This window comes from Penicillium expansum (genome assembly GCF_000769745.1).
Source record: "Penicillium expansum strain MD-8 chromosome Unknown contig258, whole genome shotgun sequence".
Taxonomy (NCBI): domain Eukaryota; kingdom Fungi; phylum Ascomycota; class Eurotiomycetes; order Eurotiales; family Aspergillaceae; genus Penicillium; species Penicillium expansum.
The window spans coordinates 1335-23502 of record NW_015971248.1 but is presented as its reverse complement, the minus strand read 5'-3'; the positions used below and the strand labels follow the sequence as shown (position 1 = coordinate 23502).

General features: G+C 46.3%; 7 protein-coding genes across 7 annotated transcripts; 4 read left to right on the top strand and 3 right to left on the bottom strand.

Moving 5' to 3' along the window:
- Positions 1-348: 348 nt before the first annotated feature.
- PEX2_074290 (acyclic terpene utilization AtuA family protein) lies at positions 349-2348 on the bottom strand (the record flags this gene model as incomplete). Its single annotated transcript, XM_016744699.1, has 4 exons — positions 349-522; positions 579-2050; positions 2113-2253; positions 2309-2348. The coding sequence occupies 4 exons, from the start codon at positions 2346-2348 to the stop codon at positions 349-351; spliced, it is 1827 nt and encodes a 608-aa protein (XP_016600619.1).
- Positions 2349-2842: 494 nt separating this feature from the next.
- Positions 2843-4759, top strand: PEX2_074280 (CoA-transferase family III; the record flags this gene model as incomplete). The annotated part of the gene is made up of 3 exons (XM_016744698.1): positions 2843-3132; positions 3243-3457; positions 3519-4759. The coding sequence occupies 3 exons, from the start codon at positions 2843-2845 to the stop codon at positions 4757-4759; spliced, it is 1746 nt and encodes a 581-aa protein (XP_016600618.1).
- Positions 4760-5768: 1009 nt separating this feature from the next.
- Positions 5769-6218, top strand: PEX2_074270 (uncharacterized protein; the record flags this gene model as incomplete). Its single annotated transcript, XM_016744697.1, has 1 exon — positions 5769-6218. One exon carries the CDS (start codon positions 5769-5771, stop codon positions 6216-6218), a length of 450 nt encoding a protein of 149 aa, XP_016600617.1.
- Positions 6219-8682: 2464 nt separating this feature from the next.
- PEX2_074260 (Carbon-nitrogen hydrolase) lies at positions 8683-9871 on the top strand (the record flags this gene model as incomplete). Its single annotated transcript, XM_016744696.1, has 3 exons — positions 8683-8954; positions 9022-9425; positions 9489-9871. 3 exons carry the CDS (start codon positions 8683-8685, stop codon positions 9869-9871), a joined length of 1059 nt encoding a protein of 352 aa, XP_016600616.1.
- A 1484-nt stretch (positions 9872-11355) lies between these two features.
- Positions 11356-13312, bottom strand: PEX2_074250 (glycosyltransferase family 2 protein; the record flags this gene model as incomplete). Its single annotated transcript, XM_016744695.1, has 3 exons — positions 11356-11864; positions 11937-13049; positions 13099-13312. 3 exons carry the CDS (start codon positions 13310-13312, stop codon positions 11356-11358), a joined length of 1836 nt encoding a protein of 611 aa, XP_016600615.1.
- Positions 13313-17419: 4107 nt separating this feature from the next.
- Positions 17420-18027, top strand: PEX2_074240 (uncharacterized protein; the record flags this gene model as incomplete). Its single annotated transcript, XM_016744694.1, has 3 exons — positions 17420-17553; positions 17615-17742; positions 17834-18027. The coding sequence occupies 3 exons, from the start codon at positions 17420-17422 to the stop codon at positions 18025-18027; spliced, it is 456 nt and encodes a 151-aa protein (XP_016600614.1).
- Positions 18028-21174: 3147 nt separating this feature from the next.
- PEX2_074230 (uncharacterized protein) lies at positions 21175-21895 on the bottom strand (the record flags this gene model as incomplete). The annotated part of the gene is made up of 2 exons (XM_016744693.1): positions 21175-21636; positions 21842-21895. 2 exons carry the CDS (start codon positions 21893-21895, stop codon positions 21175-21177), a joined length of 516 nt encoding a protein of 171 aa, XP_016600613.1.
- Positions 21896-22168: the final 273 nt, after the last annotated feature.

The following is a 22168-nucleotide window of genomic DNA, read 5'->3' as shown; positions in this document are numbered from 1 at the left end:
TCAAGTAGTATGGATAAGGATTTATGGGCATAAATTATAAGCACAACATTGCGACTATTTATGCATAAAATGTAACCCCAGAATGTAAATATATCAAAGTGAAGTATGAATTATACTAAGGATCTAGAGTAGTTAGTCAACCATACTTGGAACATTAAAAAGTTGCTAAAACTCTTTTTCCTCTCTTTCCCCCAGCTAGTGGCTGTAACACCTTAAAAGCGGGAAAGCAGGATTGCCAGCACTACATCCTCTTTGGTGATTGGTTTCAGAGAAGAATTTTGTAATTACGCCGTCAAAACACAATAGATTTGAGGTGAAATCTAGCTGTTGGCGTATCTATGAAGTACCTCATATCTTTCCACGCTCCAGGAAGCCGACCGGAATATCAATAAACTTGGATCTCAAATACTCACCAACATTCTTTCCAAGGAAGTCGAGCGTTTTAGTACAGCTAACTCCACGGTCAAGATGATCGTAAAGCAAGAAGTGCACAGCTCCAATATTAGGCAATTCAAATCGCTCCTGAAATGAAAGTTAGCCATAGGACACAAAGCTTTCTGAAAGAAATTGTCACTCACGATCCTTCCACCTTTATATTCCTTTGCCAGGAGTTGCTGGATCTTTTTGACCGTCAGAAGCGAACGAAGCCACTCGTATTCGTCATCATGGCGAATGTAGAACCCGACGTTTGCATTGGAGCCTTTGTCTCCGGAGCGAGCATGGACTATCCAGCCCAAGGGTCCTCGTGTCGTCGGACCAAAGCTGTCGACATCGACATGAGGGGATGGCTGTGTAGGGACTGCAGTTTTGCTCTCAACATTTGATGGCGGTGCAATCTCAATTGTTCGTCCATCATGGAGATGGATACGGTGATTGATAAGTGATTGAGGGAATTTTGTCACAAAATACTCATGAATTTCCCTAGGGAGTGCAGTCCGCACATCCATATGGAACGTTCCACCAGGGTACAGCTCCATGGTAGTCTCCAGAATAGGCTCCAAGAAATTGGCAGGCGAGAGATATTCCTTTTCGAGCGCCTGAGCAACGACGCGGAAGCCCACTGTGGCCGATGGTTGATCTTGGGCGTCTTCCGCTGCCACTCCGTTTAAAGTGAATTCAAGCAGGCTGAGATTATTCACGCCCTGACCTAATTCCTCCCGAATCTGTTCCTCAAGCATCCTCGCTTTAGCGTCGATATCGAGCCCAACCAACCAGAATACCAACTCGGCGTGATACGCTTCCTTGGCTGTGATCCCGACTTTCGTAGTGGCAGGGGGTGGGCCACCGTGGATTCCAGAGAGAAGTACACGGTCGGGCTCAAGTTCTTCAAACTTGACCTCCTCTAGATACGCTGTGACATCGGAGTTATAGTAGCGCGGTCCTTGAATCTCATACAATAGTTGCGACTTGCAGGTATTGACCGAGACCAATCCGTTGCTTCCACGGGTTTTGGTGACAATTACCTGGCCAGAATAATTAATTTCAGCAATGGGCAGGCCGAGGTTATGCCATCCATGATGCTCCAGGTCCTTAAATCCGGTAAAATTACCACCAGTCACATAGGAGGAACATTCAATCAGGTGTCCAGCGACGAGGGAGTTGGCAAGCTGGTCATAGTCCTCCCGGTCCCAGTTGTGCCACCACACCGCCGATCCAATTACAGGAGATGCATCAGATACTCGACCGCAAACAACAATATTGGCTCCTTGCTTGAAAGCCTCGGCGATTCCAAGTCCGCCCAAATAAGCCTGGGCGGAGATTGCTTCATGTTTCCATTCACTCAAGCGTTGGTTTGTGCAGAGATGGCGGAAATCAAAGGTCTTTCCCGCTTCTGCTTCTAGTACAGCGGGTAAAACTTGATCGCCTTCGACCCAGGCAATACTCAGAGGTAGATTCTTCTCCTTCACAAGGGCAAGCAGAGCGTCGTAAAGCCCCTTAGTATCCGACGACCCGGCGTTCGCGGCAATCTTGATACCATACTCAGCAATCTCGGGGAGTACATCTTCGAGGGCAGAAATGAAGGTTTTCTCGTAGGCGATTCCTTGTCCTGCTTCAATTGGTTAAAGGTAAATCCACAGACACCGGTCTAGATATGCCAAATAACCAAGATACCTTTTTTATGCTTAGTGGCATTGAAGGTCATGTTGGCTTCAGACATCCAGTCTCCAACAAGAACATCGAATGGCTCATTCTTATGATTTCGTACCGCGGCAGCAAGGAGTCTTCTGCGGTCCTGGGCGGATCCAGACGATCCTGCGAGGTAGAATATCAGCTTCCATTCCGATAGTCTTACCGCGCAAGCACTGACCTAGGATGCGAAGCGGCCGTTTGGTCTGCTGAGATGGCATATCGTAGCTTGTAATTTTTCAATTGTCAGGCGATACAATGAAACACGGGGTTATAAAACAGAATTCGTTAGGAACGCCATCCTGTTCGTTGTTTTATATAGTATATCCCGGTCAACCGGATGCTAATTTCCAAAGTCCACCCCGGGTATTGAGATCATTACGAGTCAGCTTCAATTTCACAGCATACCCCTAGCATTGACTCGCATAAAGTCGAGTCAGAGTGGGGCTTATATTCTCCACTAAGCAAGGTTCGACGGATTTCATTGGTCGGATGTGTGCATAATACTCGATGCCGAGATCCGGTTCTCGTTTTAAGGTTCATATGGGGTCAAGTGTCAAGTCAGAGTTCAGATACAAGATCAGTGACATGCGAGGACCTCTACCAATGACTCAAGCCCCAAATATGCTATTAAAGGGACCAAGTCTCCATGGTGGGAGCATCAAATTCGAAGCTTTAGCTCAAAACTTCAACTCGGCCTCAACAATCGCCCGTCATGACCACTATTCGTGATTCTCATGGTGATGAAAGGTACTCTGTGCCAGCAGAGGCCCAAAGGGTTTTTCTAGCCGAAATTCTTCAAAATCCGCTGATGAAAGACCTGCCTGCTGAAATTCACGATGCCGCAGCTTCCATCAAATTTGTTGGGTCGGATGATCCTAGCATTGCGATCAACTGGAGGTTTGCAGAGAGTATCGCCAGTTTGAAAGCATTTGAGGGGGCAATGCTGAGTGTTCTCTTGCAACGCAAATATGGGGTCAAGGCACCGGAGATTGTTATTGACACGTACGTTGCCAGAAACAATTCACCTCCCTACCACCCTCTTCCTTTCCCTTCGCATATTCCCATGCTCTGTGTTTCCAAACCCGAGAGGACCCAGCTGATTACGTACGCAGTGATCACAGTCAGCTCTTTGTTATGTCCGCGATGATCTGGACGATTGATCCTGAGGGTGAACCTATCGAGTGTTCCTTCACGCTCGCCCGCGACGGCGGACCTTTCTTGAATTACTTCCCTAATTGGGACAGCAATAAGGCACAGGCCAACCTCTACCGATCCCTCTGCACTAATGTGTATAAGACGAAGGATGAACGCTACTTTCACTTGCATGGTATCATACATCTCTATCCCCCGGCGTTTATGAACTCAAGCTAATCGAAACTTCATTACAGGAAGTATGAACCCAGAGCCAACCCTCGCAAGCGTGGGTCTTCCACCCTGGATGCCAGAGCTTGACAATAGTCCTCGTGAGGATGTTGTGAAATTCTATCAGAATCGGGTGAAAGAATTCGATTCCACCGATCTCGAGCATCTCGCCTCAGAAGTTCATCGCCAAGCTGGAACCATCTGCTGGACACCCGAGGAGTACTTTGCCAGCGAACATGGACAAGCAAATGGGAAAGTCGGACTGTACGAGATTCACCAACACGCAAATCCGAAGCAAGAACCTTGCTGGTGGCCATCATCCCCAGAAACAAGTGCTACCAGACCATTGGCGGGACTCAAAGTCGTCGACTTAACTCGGGTCATCGCCGGCCCGGCCATAAGTCGTGGTCTCGCAGAGATGGGTGCAAGCGTTATGAGAGTTGCTGCTCCCCACTTATGCGACTTTTCCTTCGTGCACTGCGATCTGAATTGGGGGAAGTGGAACACTTTACTGGACCTGCGATTGACACGGGACCAAGACAGTCTAAGAGCTTTGATCGAGGATGCCGATGTTGTGGTAACAGGCTATCGCCCGGGCGTACTCGATAAGTATGGATTTTCGGAAAAGGACATCCTGAAGATCGCTAGCGACCGCGGCCGTGGCATCATCTATGCTCGCGAGAACAGCTATGGCTGGTATGGCCCATGGGCAAAACGCAGTGGCTGGCAGCAGATCAGTGATGCGAATTGTGGTGTCGCGATGGAGTACGGTCGCGGAATGGGTCTTGATGAGCCCGTCATACCGGTTTTCCCCAACTCGGATTACTGCACAGGCGTCTGTGGCACTGCGGGTGTCCTGGATGCTCTTATGCGACGCGCCACTGACGGCGGGTCTTATACCGTTGATACCGCCCTCAATTATTACTCTCAATGGCTAGTCCGTTCTGTCGGGACCTATTCTGAGAATGTCTGGCAAAAGCTTTGGTCGGATAATGGCCGCCCTGTTTTCCGTCACTATCACACTATGTTTGATACGATCCCGGTACACGTGAAATTGTTGAAGAAAAATAGCGGCGACCGTGTCTTTCACCCACGTAACTTCCAGGACCTCTATAGTCCTCAATTGGGCGTTCCAGTCAGGGTTCCCAAACCTGTGCTCCAATTCCCTGATGGCCCGGTTCAGCTCAAATACAATGTGGGGACCCGGACTAATGGCGTTGATCAACCCAAGTGGCCAGTGGATCTCACGGTGGAGGTCGTGGTCTAAGTTTATGATATATGGCCGCCGCCCTAGTGATTGTGTTAGCAGTACGAAACACTCGGTTCACATGGATATCGCCCATTGATACACAACTATGTATGTCATACACTCTTAGTGGATGCATCACTTGAATAACATATTTCTATTCGGTACATAATTCTAGACGTAGTTCTCTAGTAAAATTATTCCAAGACATGAAACGAAAATGTTGACATTGGACAACGGAGGCGGCTAACCTATCATATATATCGCTATCATCTACAGGGAATCATGGTGTTTCTGTTCCATGCTGCCCAAGTGATCATCTCGTCGCCGTAGAAAACACGGTATCCCCACCCTCAGTAGTGCCATGATCGCAAAATTAGTTGTTTGAGCCAAACGATCGGACTATTGCCGGTCAACGGAGTCCAACACAATACGATCAAGTTAAAGCAAGGGCGGGGCCAATCTGCCGTCCTTTCCGTGGCGGTATCAGGGGTCTTCCCGAGGCCCCTCGGCCTTGGCGGTTAATAACCACACAATACCCCAGTCTTCAATGTCCCAGGTTGCAGCTCATACTTCGGTCATACTTCGAATCGACCATTCACCAATGAGTAAAGTCAATGCAGCAGGTGTTGAAGTACGCAAAGAGAAGAAACGCGCGTGGGATCGAGCCGCCCAGCGCGCATGTCGACAAAAGACCAAGGCCCGGATAGTGCACCTCGAAGAAACAATCCAATCCCTACAAAATCAAACATCAGAAGCCACAATTTTCCGGTTACTAGAAAAAAATGAGGAACTTCAAGCGGAGATCATACGGTTGAAGAAAATTATCCAAAGTGCCTTTTCAGTCCTTTCGGAAGAGGCGGAGCACACTAAGATCCCGACGGCGGAACATGTCACCAACCCGAAGTTTCTTTCCCGGGCTCCATCTTTGGACGATTATGCGGCAGATACAATTGGACCCTTCTGTGAAAGACCTTATTCGATCGCAGAGTTTACAGAAACATCAAGTGTCCATGTAGCTTGTTCTCCTATGGAAAGTTGGCAAGGGGGACAAGATATTGCACATATTCAACATCCGTGTTTCCACCGTCAAGTCCAATTACGCAGTGCACTCTATCTCCTGCCAATGCCAGTCACCGCGTCACACAACCCAGACCCAAATGAAGACCCTCAGACGGCTTTATCGTACCAAAGCTCGTGTTCTGCTTGGTACACTGTGAATAAGCTACTCAGCCAAGCTTACCCTTGCCATACTTCCGAGCTATTTTCCAAGATTGATAACATTGGCCTCCTACTTAAGGCTATTGATAGAGGATGGGAGAGTTTATCTTCCGAAGAAAGAATAAACCCGGGTTTATGTATCCTCCAACGCATGGATGAGTACATTTGGTCACCAATGCCCAAAATATTCAGGGTTGCCATTGCATACAAAAGCTATCAGCTGATGCGATATATCTTTCATCCGGGCCCAGAGGGTTGAAAATACCGCCGTGGGAACTTCCAACGGAGAAACAATTAAAAGAACCACATGCATGTGCTATCGACTTTTTCCCTTGGCCAAATGTTCGCGATCGCCTGATTACCCATTATAGTGTATATTTGGAAACGTGCACATTCCTCTCGGCCGTACAGCAATATTTTCGCTTCCATTGGCCCCACTCTTTTGATGATGACTTCGGGTACACCCCGAGCGACCTCTTTGTTCAGCACGCTGCAGATTTATCGAATTGGAAGATGGGCCCTCAGTTCTTTCATCTGTACCCAGAGTTTATCGATATAGTGCCACAGGCCGATTTTTGATTGCAGAGACCGGCTGAATTGCCCTTCAATTCCTGGCTTGGGCAAATTTGTGTCGATTGCATTAGCGCCAGTATCTTGGACAATTCATTACCCAAAAATTTGCAATCACATCTATCATTCATTAGCTAAGGCTTAATTAAGATAATCCATTCTTCCTATCTGAGGGCTTGGATTGGTTATAATCACGTCGTGAATTATCACATGACCTGTCCGTTCGCTAGATTTTTTGCTTCTCAATGGTTTCTTCCTTCTTCTTCATATTTCCTGCGTTTTTCTAAAGCCCTCTCTTTCGACTATCTGCACACCCCTTAATTTTTTCGTTCTGATTTTGATTTACTTTCCCTATTATCCCTTGCAAAAAGCATACGTGGGAAACCATGCTTTTGCGATCAATCTCCAAAAACTGGCAGTTTGAACTAGGTCATCTCTATATATTATGAAGATGGGATTGAGTGGGTATACCGTTCTCCTCGCAGAGACTATTTTGTGCTTCAAGAGTACCTCGGCTGCTCTTGTTATTTTGGAATTTGTTTCCTTGCTAACCAAAAGAGACAATTAAATCATCAGCTCTAGCTTCCAATTGTTTCACCCTGACCTGAGTACCAACAGATTGTTCCTGGATGACGATCTGAATGTAACCTGTATGATTGATTGGGCTTGTACCTCATGTGTACCAAAGTCAATTTTAATCGTCTGTCCCGGACTACCCCATTCTCGGAATCCACCGAGTCTTGGTTGCATAGCCTTATTTACAGAAGGCTTTTTTGGAAGGGAAAGGGTTTGATACCCAGTCAGCTCTTCCTTCCTTTCAAGAACGCTGCTAATTTCTGGAAATTTGCTCGCTTGATTAATCTGGATTCTATCAAGCTGAATGACTTAAACAAACGGGAGGAGTTTATCAACTCGTTGAAGATCGTATCCCAATACACCGCCACATCTGAAGAGACACGAAATGAGAAACAGTACTTTGAATGTAACGGGCCTGAGAGATTGGTCCTAGCATGCCGTATTTCAACAATGGAAAGTCTCAATCATAAGTTTGTGGCGGATCAGCGCCTATGGAAGTGGATTGCGATATACCTGAAGCAGCGTGACACTTACATGTTCCCCACCCTTGAGGGGGTATTTAAGTGAGAGAAGTGGAACTGGTCTCAAACATGAATGAAAGTAACACAAATATCGTTAAGGACGATGAGCTAGCCTCGGCCACTTTGGATAATATGGCTCGCCCTTGTGCTTTTGCCATCAAAGCCCGAGAAAAGCTCCTGGCTCATTAGAATAATCGGAATATGGTAACGTTGACTTGCATTCCTCCTGCCGTTGTGGTAACAGGGCTAGGACAAGATCCCTGCTTCCGTAGGGCTCTTGAGTGAGCTTCAACCTAGAGTTAAAAAGGAGACAAACGCTTTACAGATGTTTTAATTCTATCTCCGGCCCAGAGAGACCGTAGAATATGACATGGGGCCCTACTACGAACGGCTTTAATGTGGAAGATAATAGCTAGTCCATATAAAGTGGCTACCGTTCGTACCAATGTAGGTAATCATAATTTGCCCAGCTATTTAACGGAGATTATTTTATCACAGGACAAAATTTGTTCCCTATTACCCAAATAAGATTCATCCCAAATCTCGCCTGAGGTCCTGCCTGAGAGTTTCGTATGGAGTAAAACTAATAGAAAGGACAATGATGATGAACCTACACTCAGGATAACACTAATAAAAATGACAGCGAAGACGATAAGGAAAATTCTAATGAATACGGTGATAAGAACAATATTGTAAAGAATGAATGAGAATGCTATTAACGAGAATTATACTGAGGGAAACAAACCTTGGAACGATGACAAAAGTAATGCTGGTGGAGATAACAAAGATAATGATGAAGATGATAACAAAATTACGAGGCTTATATAGGGTCTAAATCGTGATAACTCGTATTCAACTGAACGGGGTTTGTCGGGATTTGACTCTCGGCTTGTCTGCACGGCAACTTTATATGGAACCATAAAATTGCATCATCGGGTTATCTTCGGGATATCCATGAATTTTCTCGGGTTCGGCTTCATGAATATTATCTATAAAAGTGGCCCGGTATAAGCAACCGAAGCGAAGTAACCGCTAGCAATTTCGCAATTTATCACGATGCGTCTGACTCTGGTCTCAATACTTTTCGGAACTGCCCTTGGCCTCCATCATGGCCAGCCAGCGGCAACCAGCTCGACAAATTACAACAACTTGACTGTCGCTATAGTGCGCGCACCACCGGCAAATTGGCCCCTTCCTGTGATGAACAAAAACTGGACCGACGTGAAGTTTGATCTCAATCAGACGGTAGTCAAAGCCACGCACCTTATCAAAGATGCTGCCGATGCTGGAGCCAATCTGGTTGTCTTCCCTGAGCTATGGTTTCCCGGGTATGTTCTCTAAACTTCAGAAATACCCAGCAGTATGAGATATTAATGTCGGCTCTCTATTTTCCAGATATCCCAAAGGCATAGCGGACAGCATATCCATGAAAGACCATATCAAGAACTATTTCGAAAATTCTCTGGTCATCGACAGCCCTCAATGGAAGACCCTCATTGCTGCTGCCAAACATAACCAGGTTTACGTTGTTCCGGCATTCTCGCATCGCGAAGGTGACTTGATCTACATGGCGCAAGCACTCATCTCGCCGGAGGGAAAGGTCCTTCTGCTTCGCCACAAGCTGCGACCATCGGGAGGCGAACGTGAGATCTGGTCCGACGGAACCATTGAGGATCTCAAAGTGATCGCGACTCCATACGGTCGCTGGGGTCTGTTGGAATGCTGGGAACACTTCCACCCCGCTATGACCTTCAATATCCAGTCCCAGAAGGAGACACTACACATCGCGTCCTGGCCATGTAAGCTGAATATGGAATATTTTTATCCCAATTGTGTGGCTCAAAGCTAATTTTTCTTTGCAGTCACTCCTGATGAAGGTGCCTCCAACGCATTGCCCTTTGAAACTGCTGAGGTAAATGTGGCCGCTGGTCGGACCTACGCCGTCAATACGGGCGCGCCGCTTGTTTTTGCTAGTGTCGGAAACGTGCGCTTCATCGATAGCAGTGGCCTTGATATCAAGGTCGTGAATGCATCTGTCTCCTTTGAGGATGTCCCGTTGGTGTACACATCCTTCAACACAACGGGACTTGCAGAGACAGCGCCGTATGATGCCGACGCAGAGCAATCCTGGGGAATTCTGGGACAGATCAACGCGGGATTCCCATCGTACATTCCAAACGTTCTAGGCAAACTAGTTCCGCATAAGAATGTGTCTATCTCAGGTCTCCTTGCCCTTCTTGGTTGAGACGGCATTTCCTCTTATTGTTCAAAGTATCGCCTTTTTTCAAATGGAAGTGAGGGGGCTCTTGTTGGGGTATTTAGCTGCCTAGGTATCTAATGCTTCTCTTCCCAAATTCTTCGGGGCTTGCTTCAGTTCGAGACAGATTTTTTCTGTCTTCTATAGTGATTTGTCGGATATATCCTCTCCTATGGGCTTCGCCATTGATGATTTATTGCATATATGATATTCTCTTCCAATTTAAGATAATCCCAAAGTATGCCACTTGCCACTAAGCTTTTCCAATGCAATGTCCGTGGTATATCATCCCGCGCAAAAAGCTGTGGGAGCAGTTGTATGATCTCGGCATTGAGATAGGTTACGATAAGATTGTTTTGAACCCGCGGGCCACCCGCTACATGGTCAACTTTATGCACCAAACAGGTCTCCTGCAGCAATTTTGATACGTTGAAATCGAGAACGTCGACGAGAAACCGACAAGCCTTGCGGCAATGGATTTAGGGGTGGAAGAGGATGGGTATTAGCTAATGACGAGAACGAAGCTGTGGAGCGAGAAACTCAGCTAGGGATAACAATCATGCCGGTGAACTGGCCACGAACAACATCACTACCAATTGAGACTGAGGCAGTGGAGGAAGCAGATGTTGGAAGAAGAGAGAGAGCGCAAGAATGGGAAGTGGGAGTTGGAATGTGGAAGGGATACTCCACCGCAAAAGTTTATTAATCTCTTATGTATGGGTTTGTATTTATGGGTTTTGAGGGTTACAGGAATGAGCTGATTCCACACTCTTTACGGTCAGCATCTGTATACTCTCTAGGACTCGGCGTTTGGCTTCGAGTTCTTACTTCGGTTGGAAGAAGCGCCTGCATAGTCATACGCAACTAGTTAGACTGCAACAGGTTAATTGAACATTGATTGATTGATTGCCACTAAGCTAGGAATGATGAAAACTATAGTTATAAAGTGCAGCAGCAGTTATATTAGAGTCTTTATGGCAATGCGGGTTCTAGTTACCTTGGTTCCGTTGATAGAAAATGTGTGTATGAATTTTAGTCTTGTTTTGTGTATGTTCTTTGGCTAGGAGGTAAAAAGCATACCTATGGAGACACTTAGAAAGACACGGCGAACTCATGGCGAGAACACCGCGAGAATATTACCTTAATACCACAAAAGACACCATAAGGAGACTACCATAATACTGCTGGAATACTAAGACACCGACAAAGGCAAAGTAGAACAATAACAGAACACCACGAGGAAGAGCTTACGGGACATAAATAGACAGTGTTTCTAAATTCTAATCATATTTTGAGAATTCGAAATGAAATCCTATGTCCTAACACTAGGCAAGGAAAGCGACCACATAAAATTGTTTTGCAAAAAAGGTATCATGGCTGATGCAACCTTTCGTTTGGGAATATCCCCATTTCTTTCTCTGAATTTCAACTTCAGGAATATGATATATAATCTAAAACCGAGTCGCCAAGCCCTATAGTACCAAAACACCCACAAGCACGCCCAAAAGAATAGTTGGAACCAGAAAAGAGCAGCAGAGGCCGAAGAAAGACTTCTCGGAGCCAAGTTCCCCTTCAACCTCCGCTCGCGGGTACGATATTCCCATATCTGTGGTGACCAATCTAGATTCTCTGGAGTGATAGGTCGGAGGATTGAACAGGTGGGCAATGGGTACCCAGTTGTTGACAATCGCCAAAAGACACAAATGCAGTAACGGCGGCCAAGCAATTGTAGTGAGAAGTTTGGGAATTGCCAATCCATCTTCAGGGATAGCGACCCAGACTGCAAAAAGCATAGCTCCAACAGTAGAAATAAAAAGATAAATGTTCAACAAAGCACCACTTTGAAGAGTATCTCTGTATGCCTTTTGAAACGAAGAAATGGATGGGGCATTTTCACTCGAATTTGCGGTGCTTCCGGTAACAAAAGATCCCTTAGGCTTGCTCCCGAGTAGATGGAATCGTACAATGGCGTACAAATGGGCTGTTAACACAACACGTTAGAATCAAGTTTCAGGGCTCCATCCGACATGTGACAATTTCAAATCAAACTTACCACCAGAAAGCCAACTATTCTCCGCATGTGCAAAAGGTGCAAATGGAACACCGGCATGTGCACTCCGAGCCCAGTCATATGCCCACATGGATGCAACATGAGCGATGGCCAGAACAAGCTGGATCTTGACCTCCAACGCCGATCCAGCAGGAATAAACCCACCATCAGAGACAACAAGGAAGGGCAGAGCAACAAAGCCAATCGAGTATGCCACAAGACCTGCCATGATAGACAGTCCTCCAAGAGCAATGTCCCAACGCAGATGCTGAGGTATCGCCTTATTGATTGAAGGGAACAACACAGAAATTTGCTGAGAGTGTCCAATATGCCACCGATTCCGCTGTTTGAGATGTCCCGCGAGAGAAGTAGGAACGAGGCCGAATTGTAAAACCTCTTGTACCTGCATCGTGCGTTTACCAAGCCCTCGTAAAATCAACGACAGCTGCCAATCTTCCGAGAAAGAATAAGTCGGATATCCACCAGCGTCGAGAATCGCCTCGCGACGGAAAACTGCACCTGATCCTGCGTCCAGTGCATGACCGAGAAGATCGAGTTCTGTATTCTCACACGTGTAGAAGTAAGCGCGCGACTGGGAGAGGGGATCACTGCGAGGGAGATTGTAGAAATACTGTCGCGTAGTCAATAATGCTGCCTCCGGATCAGCAAGTAGATGGGGCAGGGTTGCGCGTAGAAACTCCGGCATCAAGATGGAGTCTGCGTCGACAACTGTGCAGAACTCGGGTGGGTCTTCGGTCTGCAGGGAGAACAGTGCATAGTTGAGATTCCCTGCTTTGGCAAATGATTTCCCGGATTGCTTGCCCCGGGTGTGATAAGACAGGTGGGTCCATTTCGTGGTGAGCTTTGCAATCTCGTCGCGCAGGTCAATTGACCCCCCGTCGTCCAGAAGCCGGACTCGAAACCGGGAAGCCGGGTAGTCTAAGCCGCATGCTGCTCGCACTGTATCCAGGATAATTTCGACTGGCTCCCCGCAACATGTTACTAGCACGTCGACTCTGGGTAGATTTTCGTTGTTACGTAATCTCTTGCGGAGTGTCTGGCGCAGTGGTTTTGTTGTTGCGGCTAACGACAAGTGTTGGTGGTTCAGGGATATTTCTAACTGGATCAGTGACTGTTCAATGTTATTTATTGGAGGACAACTTACGAGCAAATAAACCCTCAATGCCAAGCATTGCCCACATCTTCCATGTTCGGTCCGGGGTTATCAAGGTAAAAAACAACCGCACTGCAAAGTAGATGTAGGTAGTCCATATTGCTGTTTGCGCTATATGGCGCAGATATTTCCGGTACTTCTGCGCAAACAGAGCGCGATCATCAGGGGAAAGCTCTTCAATGTCATAGAAATTTTCAGGAAACATTGAAGCGAACTTGATGCCGTTGAGTTGTGTGGTTGTGATTATGTTGCATATTCCAAGGTTATATAGATGATTGTCTTTGTGTCCTTCGACTGAGAATACCACGAAACAAGTTCTCCTCGAATTTTAACGGATTTTCCCTAGGCTATTAAAGAAAAGCATTTCCTCCCTAAATTCAGGGGCATGAATGCATTCAGGCTACCTACAAGCCCCGTTTGCTTCTAGAACTTACTATGTCTATTTATACTATCTACCTCAGGACTATTGCTGCCGAGAACCAATCAATGCGCGCCGTGGGTTGAAGTTTAATAGCGCTAACCTTAATTGGCCGTTTATTGTAAGTGGGTCCATGTCCTCGGCATCCGATTGGATTCCTATTCTATTAAATCTGAGATCGTATCCGGTGACTTTCGACAAGTTGACGCTATGGATGCGCTTGTTTGTCAGCGGCATCGGTGATTTAAGTGATGGCATCTGCCGTGTTCTCTAAGAGAAACAGACTCATTTTAGTGTTGATCATGTGAAAGAGAACTTGATTGGCAACTTGAGATATGTGATATGCATATATATCTCCTTGGCATTCAATTATGTTTGGTGTGATGATTGCCAGCTCCTTGGTATGTGGTTATCCCAGCTAACCTTTCTTATATAATATTATCTTTCCTATGCCATGTAGCTTGCGGCCTATATTATAAGACATAAATTTCATGTGCACTTCAGAAACCATCAGAGTTAAGCGAATGAAGAACAGTAGACAAGTTTAGTCTCAGGAATATCACGCTCATCTTGATTCGTTATTTTTATAACACATAATCGTATAATCTTATTAGAATTACATTCTTTATAGGGAGCTCATTTATCTGCATCGATCTCTACGCCCTGAAGGCATCTGTTTCACTGTCCCTTCTCATCCTTTCTTGTGTATGGTCTTTGAGGTCTTCGATTCTTATGTCTACAACATAATTGCGTCATAATTAGATACTGTACCCACATTCAAACGTCCACTAATCTATTTTAGGCAGCAGCCTAGTGACAAAGCCACGGGACCCCGGGAAGTCCTTTTCTATATCTCATCTCACATTCCTTCTGCTGGTATATCTACCTATTCTATTGATATCATATATCCAGTCTTTCATATCACAGAGGTACGTCCCAGTGAATGTTTCTTACCTTATATTCATACTAAACTTGCAGGCTTTCCACACATACACGATAGGATCATGGGGTTCTTCGATAGGCCTACGCATACAACCTTTAACTTTGACAGTGATGATGAAGACTTTCTAAAATATGGGTCAGAATACGCCCTTCGGTTCACACTCATCGAGTTATTTCTTGCCGAGCACGCTCTACGTGAGCTAACGCAGCGTGAGGAATGGTTACACCACAAGGTTATAGCCTTGCAAAAGGCTATGGCTATCGCATCTAACGGGAAGTCTGATATAACCCAATTTGAAAACGCAAATAATAGTCTTAAAGAGATTCAAGCGCAATATCCAAAAAGGGAGTACACCCTTTACCTAGAAGAGTGCAGGTTCCACTTGGAGCTCAAAGACGCCTATGATAGCTTAAGGTATGATGCTAAATGGTTTATGCGCGAAGAAATGGTTCAGGATTGTTCAGATCGAGGTGGATGCTGTAGCCGAAAATGTGGATGCTGTGAACAGAGACATCTGTCTGAAAGGAAGAAAGGTAGAGGCCATTGCACTACAGAGTGCGAGTGTTGCATCATCTTTCGAGGTTTTGAGCTCCCAGAGAAACAAAAACAGGAGATGAGCAATGAGTTCGAAACTATGCTCAAAGAATTTAATTCGGCCCATGCTATACATTTGGCAAATTGCTTTTTTTGCCCATTGAAATTGAAGCCCCAGTTGTCCCGGTGGGAGCGAACTTTTAAAAAGGGTACCACTCATGGGAAAGATTGAAAATGGCCTGCTCTACTTTGCCCGATAATTATTTGCTGAATATTGGATTGCTTTCCTACCTAAGTACTAAAAATACAGAATCTGGTGTTTAAGCATCGAAGACTTTGATATATGTAGGTGTATCACCCTAGGATAGTCACATAGGGCATTTTCGGGGCTCCTCAACCACCGACCCGCTTCGTTTCTTAGGATATATAGAAAACCCGTATGTACGGCTTATGCGTTTTACAACCTTCATATGGTATACCTTACAAATCAAGGGGTGCACGGTATTTTTCTAGCTATCACTGTGAAGAAAAGGAATATTTAAAGAAATGATTTTCAAAACGAACTTCCAAAAACGAGAAAGAAATGTCTCAGTGCAGCTTCTGGACTTTGATATCAGGGAAAATCTCTCCTGGGAACTTGCCTGTGCAGTCTGCAGGTTTATCCTCTACAAAACTGCTCTCCATTTTGGTGAAAGGGAACTGGGGAGAAAGGCAGAAAGAGATGTCACCTACTTTGCATACAGTTTCATTAGGGGTCAAGAGTGAATTACTTCTTTATGTGGCTAGCTCTGCTCATAGAAAGTCTGGATACCCTTGATATTGAGATCAGGAGGCAAGCTTCCATCTATCAACAACTTTCTAAGGTTATGTGACAACTCTAAAAAAAAGGCCCATACAATCCTATCCAATTCGTCGGTAGGTGATTGGGGCAAAAGCCAAAAAACAACATGATCATTGCCAAATTATTTCCAAAGGACGATGGTGAAGATGATAATGATAATCTTGATCTCACTGGCTCTACATAGCTCGCTATGACATACGTGCTGATATACAGGGATAGCGTTCCAGAACCTACTCCTCGACGACAAATGGTAGTGCATCCCAGTATACAGTCAGCCTGTATACAAGACTCGATCCTCGAAGTCCTGTAACCTGAATTGTAAGCCCACAAACCGGCTGGCATAATGCAACCAATACAAAAGAAATTAAACGTAAAGAAATCCAATCCACCTGCACAATTTCGATGATCAATCCCCGCATTCCCCGCGGGTGCGGAGTGTCCCCTTCTTTTCTGTAATGCACCTTTCGCTCCTTCATCTCAGTTCTCACTTCTCTCTCCCATTCCACCTGTCTCCCCGAGGCACCAAGTCCCTGCACCACCAGGACCACCAGGACCGCCAAGTCTACATCATACCGGCAAGTCGTGAACGAACATGTTTGGATCCCGACGCCATTGCTTCTTCGTCGTCAGCATTGGCCGATCTCCATGTGCGTTGGTGTGAGGTGACCACGGCGGACCTGGGGCCAGACCACTCTGCTCTCATGCTTCTTGTTTCTCCAGCACTTGCAGTATTTTTGTTTGGTTTTGTTAGATCTTGACGATCATCATCCCCTGCCCTCTGCTCCCTCCCCATGGCTACCGAGTCCACTGACTGAATTTGTAAGAGATTTAGAAAGAAACACTGTTGTCTTTGATCCGTTAATCCCATTGGGCTGAAAGTAATCCGAATTTCAGTTTTTGAGGAGTGACGTCGTTCGTTTTTGTTTTTGTTTTTGTTTTTTTACAGGATGCTTTTGGCAGGAAGTCGCAATGTTCGAAGAGGAAGGAACTACCTGAAAAGTTAAATTCACTCCAAGGCGAACAGAAATGTTCTCTTTGATCTTTCATGCATTTTTCAGATCCAAGTAAATCAGATCTCACTGCTATGAAGATCAGGTTAAAATAAGGTCGATTGTTAAATAACAAGCCGTCAGCCATCGTAGAACGGCGGGGATCAATTCTGAAGATATTCTCATTTTGATTGGTCAGTATCTACAGCCTTGTCAATTCATCAAACTCATCCATGGTTCAATTGTTACAACTCAGCGGTATGATCAGAACAGCTTGTATTTACTCTCATTGATCTTTCATTCTATGAAAGGTTTTACTTCAATTACACCTGAAATTTATAAAATTGAATAACTTCTAGCTACGTATAGACTCAATACCTGCGAAAATCGAATACGGATCAAAGGATCTGTGGATTTGAAGTGGAAGTGAGATCAAACCTAGGCATACCCCGAGTCACTTTAAAGTTAAACGAAGTTACAGGTGTGATCTGACGTACCGGGTGTACTTGCCTCTGGTTATATAAGTAAAGAAACCCCCAGTAGAGTATACGCCTGTAAATCACACAATATCTCATACCCGTACCAAAATGGCTGGAATTTACCACCCCGTCTGCCCTGCGTATTGCAGGGATTCCAATGCCTGGAAAACACAACTTGTCGGCGGCAGCTGTGGGGTGCTTGCACTGGCTTTAGTTTTGGGGGCTGTGGTTTGGATTGTCAGGTATGTGTGTTGTGATTTGCTCTCTCCTGTTGTATCCATCATTCTAATAGACATATGCAAGGTTTCATGCCCGGCAAGCCCGGCTGAAGAACCCCCAGATGGTGATCAATGAGGAGTACCTCCAGCAGAAGGAGGAGGAGAGGAAGAGGGAGAAGAAGAGTCCGTGGTGGCAGTTCCGGGCGAAGAATGGTGAGTGGCTCGAGAAGCGCTCGTGAGGAGTTTTACTCATACTAATCAAGAGTGTCTCTCTAGCCAGTAATGATGCTGCCGCCCCTGACAGCGCCGAGGTCCAAAGCGCCGGCCCATCGGCCGATCCGGCAATTGTGGGGGCACGCCCACGTTCAAAGGCCAGACTCGAGTACTCAAGTGGCGCTCATGGCGCCATGCGGCCTCCACCTCCCCCACCCGCCCGACGTCGACCCTGACGTCCTGTCCACCATCAAGAGTGCCCTCAAGGGCAAGGGCAAGTCGTAAGAGGAGGAAAGAAAAGACCTGGTTATGTTGCTTTCATTCCAACCACCTACCCCGGAACCGGCCGGGATGGTGGATGCGCTCCTCGTTTTCCTCGCGTAGGCCGACCCCCCCTGCTGCTCAAACAGTACACTTGGATGTACTGTGGTTTGGTGTTTCTTTGGCCTTTGTTTGGATTGGTTTTGGTTGTTTCTTGTTGGTTTTCTTTTTTTTGGGGGGGTTTCTATATATATACCCATGCTCGCCTATCCCCGGGGCCTCGTTTGTTTGTGCTGGTTTGGTCTTTTTGCCTTTTCTCTTGGGTTTTGTTGTGAATCCGGCCCAGAGAGGCACGGCAGAAGTCTGTAGTTTTTACTTCTGAATCCATCCATCGTTACTATGATTCAATACTCAGTTCCATCTTGTACGGGGGTAGACCAGTTTTAGTCTAGTTTGTATTCTAGCTGAGGAACCGGTTTAAGTAATTACAAGAATAATCAGCTGCTTTCTCGGCCTTGTGATGTCTTTTTAGATGGTCTTTTGAGATGGTCTTTTGAGATAACATTCCAAGTGTATCTGAAGGTAGTAAAAAAAGCATCCTTTGTGCAAGCGGCAATTCTATGCATGACCTGTGACTTTTGTCAAGTGGTGACTGACGCAGGGAGGCATGCGGCAGGTGGCCTCCCAGACTTGTGTCATCTGCGTTCCCCGTTGTCCCGGTTTTCCTGGAGTACCAGGGGAGAAGACAGTCAGAGACATTATTCGAGCTCGGATGAAGAAGATGCTCGTGGAAAGCGATCCCATCCCATTTCAATTCACCAAATTCGAATCAATTACCCGCAGTTCAGGATCCCACATTCCACTCTCAAACGCCATCTTCAGTCGACCAACTCATCGACCGACGACGCCCACCAGCCGGCGAAGATTCCCTTGAGTGACCCCAGTTAGGCCAGTCAAACCCGACTGGGCTAATCCTGGATCATCTCACCTGGGTTCCCAACTTCCAGGAAACACAACCTCCCTACCCACTTCCAAGTGCCCATCCACACCAGATTGCCTCCAGTCTGACCTACTCACGCCTCGCCTTTTAGTAAAGCTCACGCAGCCCTTACCTCCCCCTTCGAACGAGTCCAAGTCGGGTTCCACTCCATAGCCTATGTTCTTTTCCACACCGTTGCATCTAGATTCTCACCACTCAAAGTCGGAGGTATCAACGGTGAATCATCTGGCCTCCGACCTAGACTCTCTATCGATCTCGTCGTCTCCCACGCTTCATCACCCTGTTGTTCAACCTCCGGTCGAGATGGGGGAACCAAGACCATTCTCCGATGAGCACGGGGAGAACGTCAGATAGGATGTTGAGCAACACAGATACATATGGAGGACAAACGGTAACCTCACGAATAAAGAACTAGCGGAGGCCTAGGTTATGACCCTGCTCTCCGGCTTACGGGAAGCCAAGAAAGCCAGTCTGTAAGCCCGGACCAGAACTGAACGACCGGCTAACAACTCAGGCTTGCCAAAACCCCTTCAACCCATTAACAAAGTCGGCGTTATTCAGGAGCTCACCCATCAAGCATGACTGTTTGCTGAAGGCGCGGACAGTCTGGACACATCACGCATAACCAACGTCCCGCTACCGGTCGAGGAACAAGATTGGATCCGGACATCAGATATGCAGAGGCGAGCTCAGCAGAAAGAACCGAGCAAAAGGGACCCTCCTCTGTCTGAGACTACCGGCAAACAGCGATCAGTGATTCTACCGCACCCTCAGAACACTCCTATGCATCAACTCGCCTCATAGAATCGATCGTAATAGACGGCCTCAGTCTAGATGAACCAGACCAAGCACGTGGCGAGTTAAGTGGATGTTAAGGACGATTGAATATCTCGGTGGAATGAGCATGGCTTGACATTTGAGGCAGACTCCACCCCCAGACCAGCATGGCAACATGGTTCACCTCCCAGAAAGTATCTCATCGGTGGACCCCGCAGACTCCACTAAACCTATGCTGGAGAGCCTTCAAATGGTGTGCGCTACAGGTGGGAAGGGGCCCCGTGAAGATGACAGTCAAGCCGAAGGTCCTCAAGCTGAATCGTCGAATTCTAAACTCAAGACGAAGGCGCAGTGAAGCTCTGCTCAGACCCTCCATCTCAGTAAAGGACCTGCTGAACTCTTCCCAACAGGTAGAGGAAGCCGTGAAAATTCCATCTCAAACCAGATCTAATCATGAACGTATAGTTGAACTGACGAGGAAACTTAACAGCGTGCCAAACTTTACTCTCTTTTGCTCCCCCCTATGGCTAAAGCAAAATCACCTTGTTATTTGCCTCCTTCTTTCTATTTCCACTTAGCTTTCCTTAACTACAGTCATGCTGATTGATTTATCGGTTATATTCCTTTCCGTTCAGAAGGCTTAGAAAACCAGCCTGTTATGGAATAAGCCTGGTTGTAGTAAGGATGATCCTATTGCTATGGAATTGTTACGTAGGATAACTACGCTGCTTAATAATACATTTATCATCCATCCTCCCAGGGCCCTCACAACTGCCCCCTTCGAAAGCGTGCTGCCGTCCTCGGTAGCATCGGAGGAGATAAAGAAAACGAGAATCTTGTGTGCCATATGCGCCTAGAAATCAGTTGCAAGCTGGTCGCTGTGTGGGGAGAGGGGTGTTTGCGGCGGAGGCCGCATCAAAGTAGCGATTACGAAGACTTATAGGACTGAGGGTTCAAACCCCCTTTTATAGGTGGTTTATTGCCTGAACCCCTGACTTTAGAACGGCAGAAAAATTAAGATTCCTGAATTACTATTACACATATCTTCATAATCAAAGTACACTGATTGTGGTCGCGGTTAAGTCCAAAAATGAAGCTTTTGATATCTCAAACAATTATCCTAAAAAGGCCATCTGAAAAGACCATCTGAAATGACCATCTGAAATGACCATCTGAAATGACCATCACAAGGCCGTAAAGGCGGCCGACTATTCTATAATGAAGATAGATTCATTTGTATAGGGCCAAAAGCTTCATTTTTGATATTTACAGTATTAATGAATTTACAATACACTGTATAGTTAGAGCAGTGTAAAAGCCAGTCCTAGATAAGGCATTCAGGCATCAATTTCCACCTACAAACTACCTACAAACGGAGATTTAAACCCTGAGTCCTATAAGTCTTCGTAAGCGATTGCCCCAACTTCTGCCTTAACTGTCTCGTCCTTCATTGTCTCAATGCATCGATCGACGAGCATAAGGCCCTCAGCAAAAGCAGTGGCATCCAGAACGGCGTTAAGAGAAGCGCCGAGCCCCTCACGCATCGCGCGTACCACTCGCGGGTCCCCTTCAACGAAGCGGGCACGGAAGTCGATCAGACCGGCGTGGTCAAGGGAAGTAATACGAGCAAGACTTGCACTGGTACCAACGTATTGCCATAGTGCTTCAACGGCTAGTAGCAGAGATACGACTGGGCCGACGAGGTCGGGGGCATTGATTTGGCTAATTCGGAAGCGGAGGTCCGTATTCTGTAGTGGCCCAGAGCGGGGTTTCGCGATAGCAACCCGTCCCCAGGAAGGGATATGGGTATCGGACGTAATGTTATGCTCTCTTTCCCTCTCACGGTTGTGAGGGCCCTGGGAGGATGGATGGCAAATGTATTATTAAGCAGCGTAGTTGTCCTACGTAACAATTCCATAGAAATGGGATCATCCTTACCACAACCAGGTTTATTCCATAACACAGCCGGAAGTTAATAGTTGAGGACCCTTTCAATCAAGTGTAAAGGGGGTGGATAAGAGAGACGGCGATGAGGGAAGAAGGGAAATCGAAGATGAGTACAAATTGAACGAGAGTAGGAGCAGCGAGTAGCTGGATAAATAGATACGCGAGCATGTGGAATCCTTAGGGAAGCCTCTCAAACCCAAGACCTCGGGACATACAGACCGCAACCTAACGGTGATAAACGAAACTGGTGTAACTGGTAAAAAGCCTAGCGAACTTCCTGCCTTTTAGTTGTGTAATTGTATTGCATATTCCAAGGTCATACAATAATTCTATCTGAAGAATCTGTACAACTCTCTTGCTTGAACATGAGTCTTCTCCTGTCTATAGCACACTTACCCTTCCAACCCCTTGTATAATATAATTCTCTCCCACACGGAACAT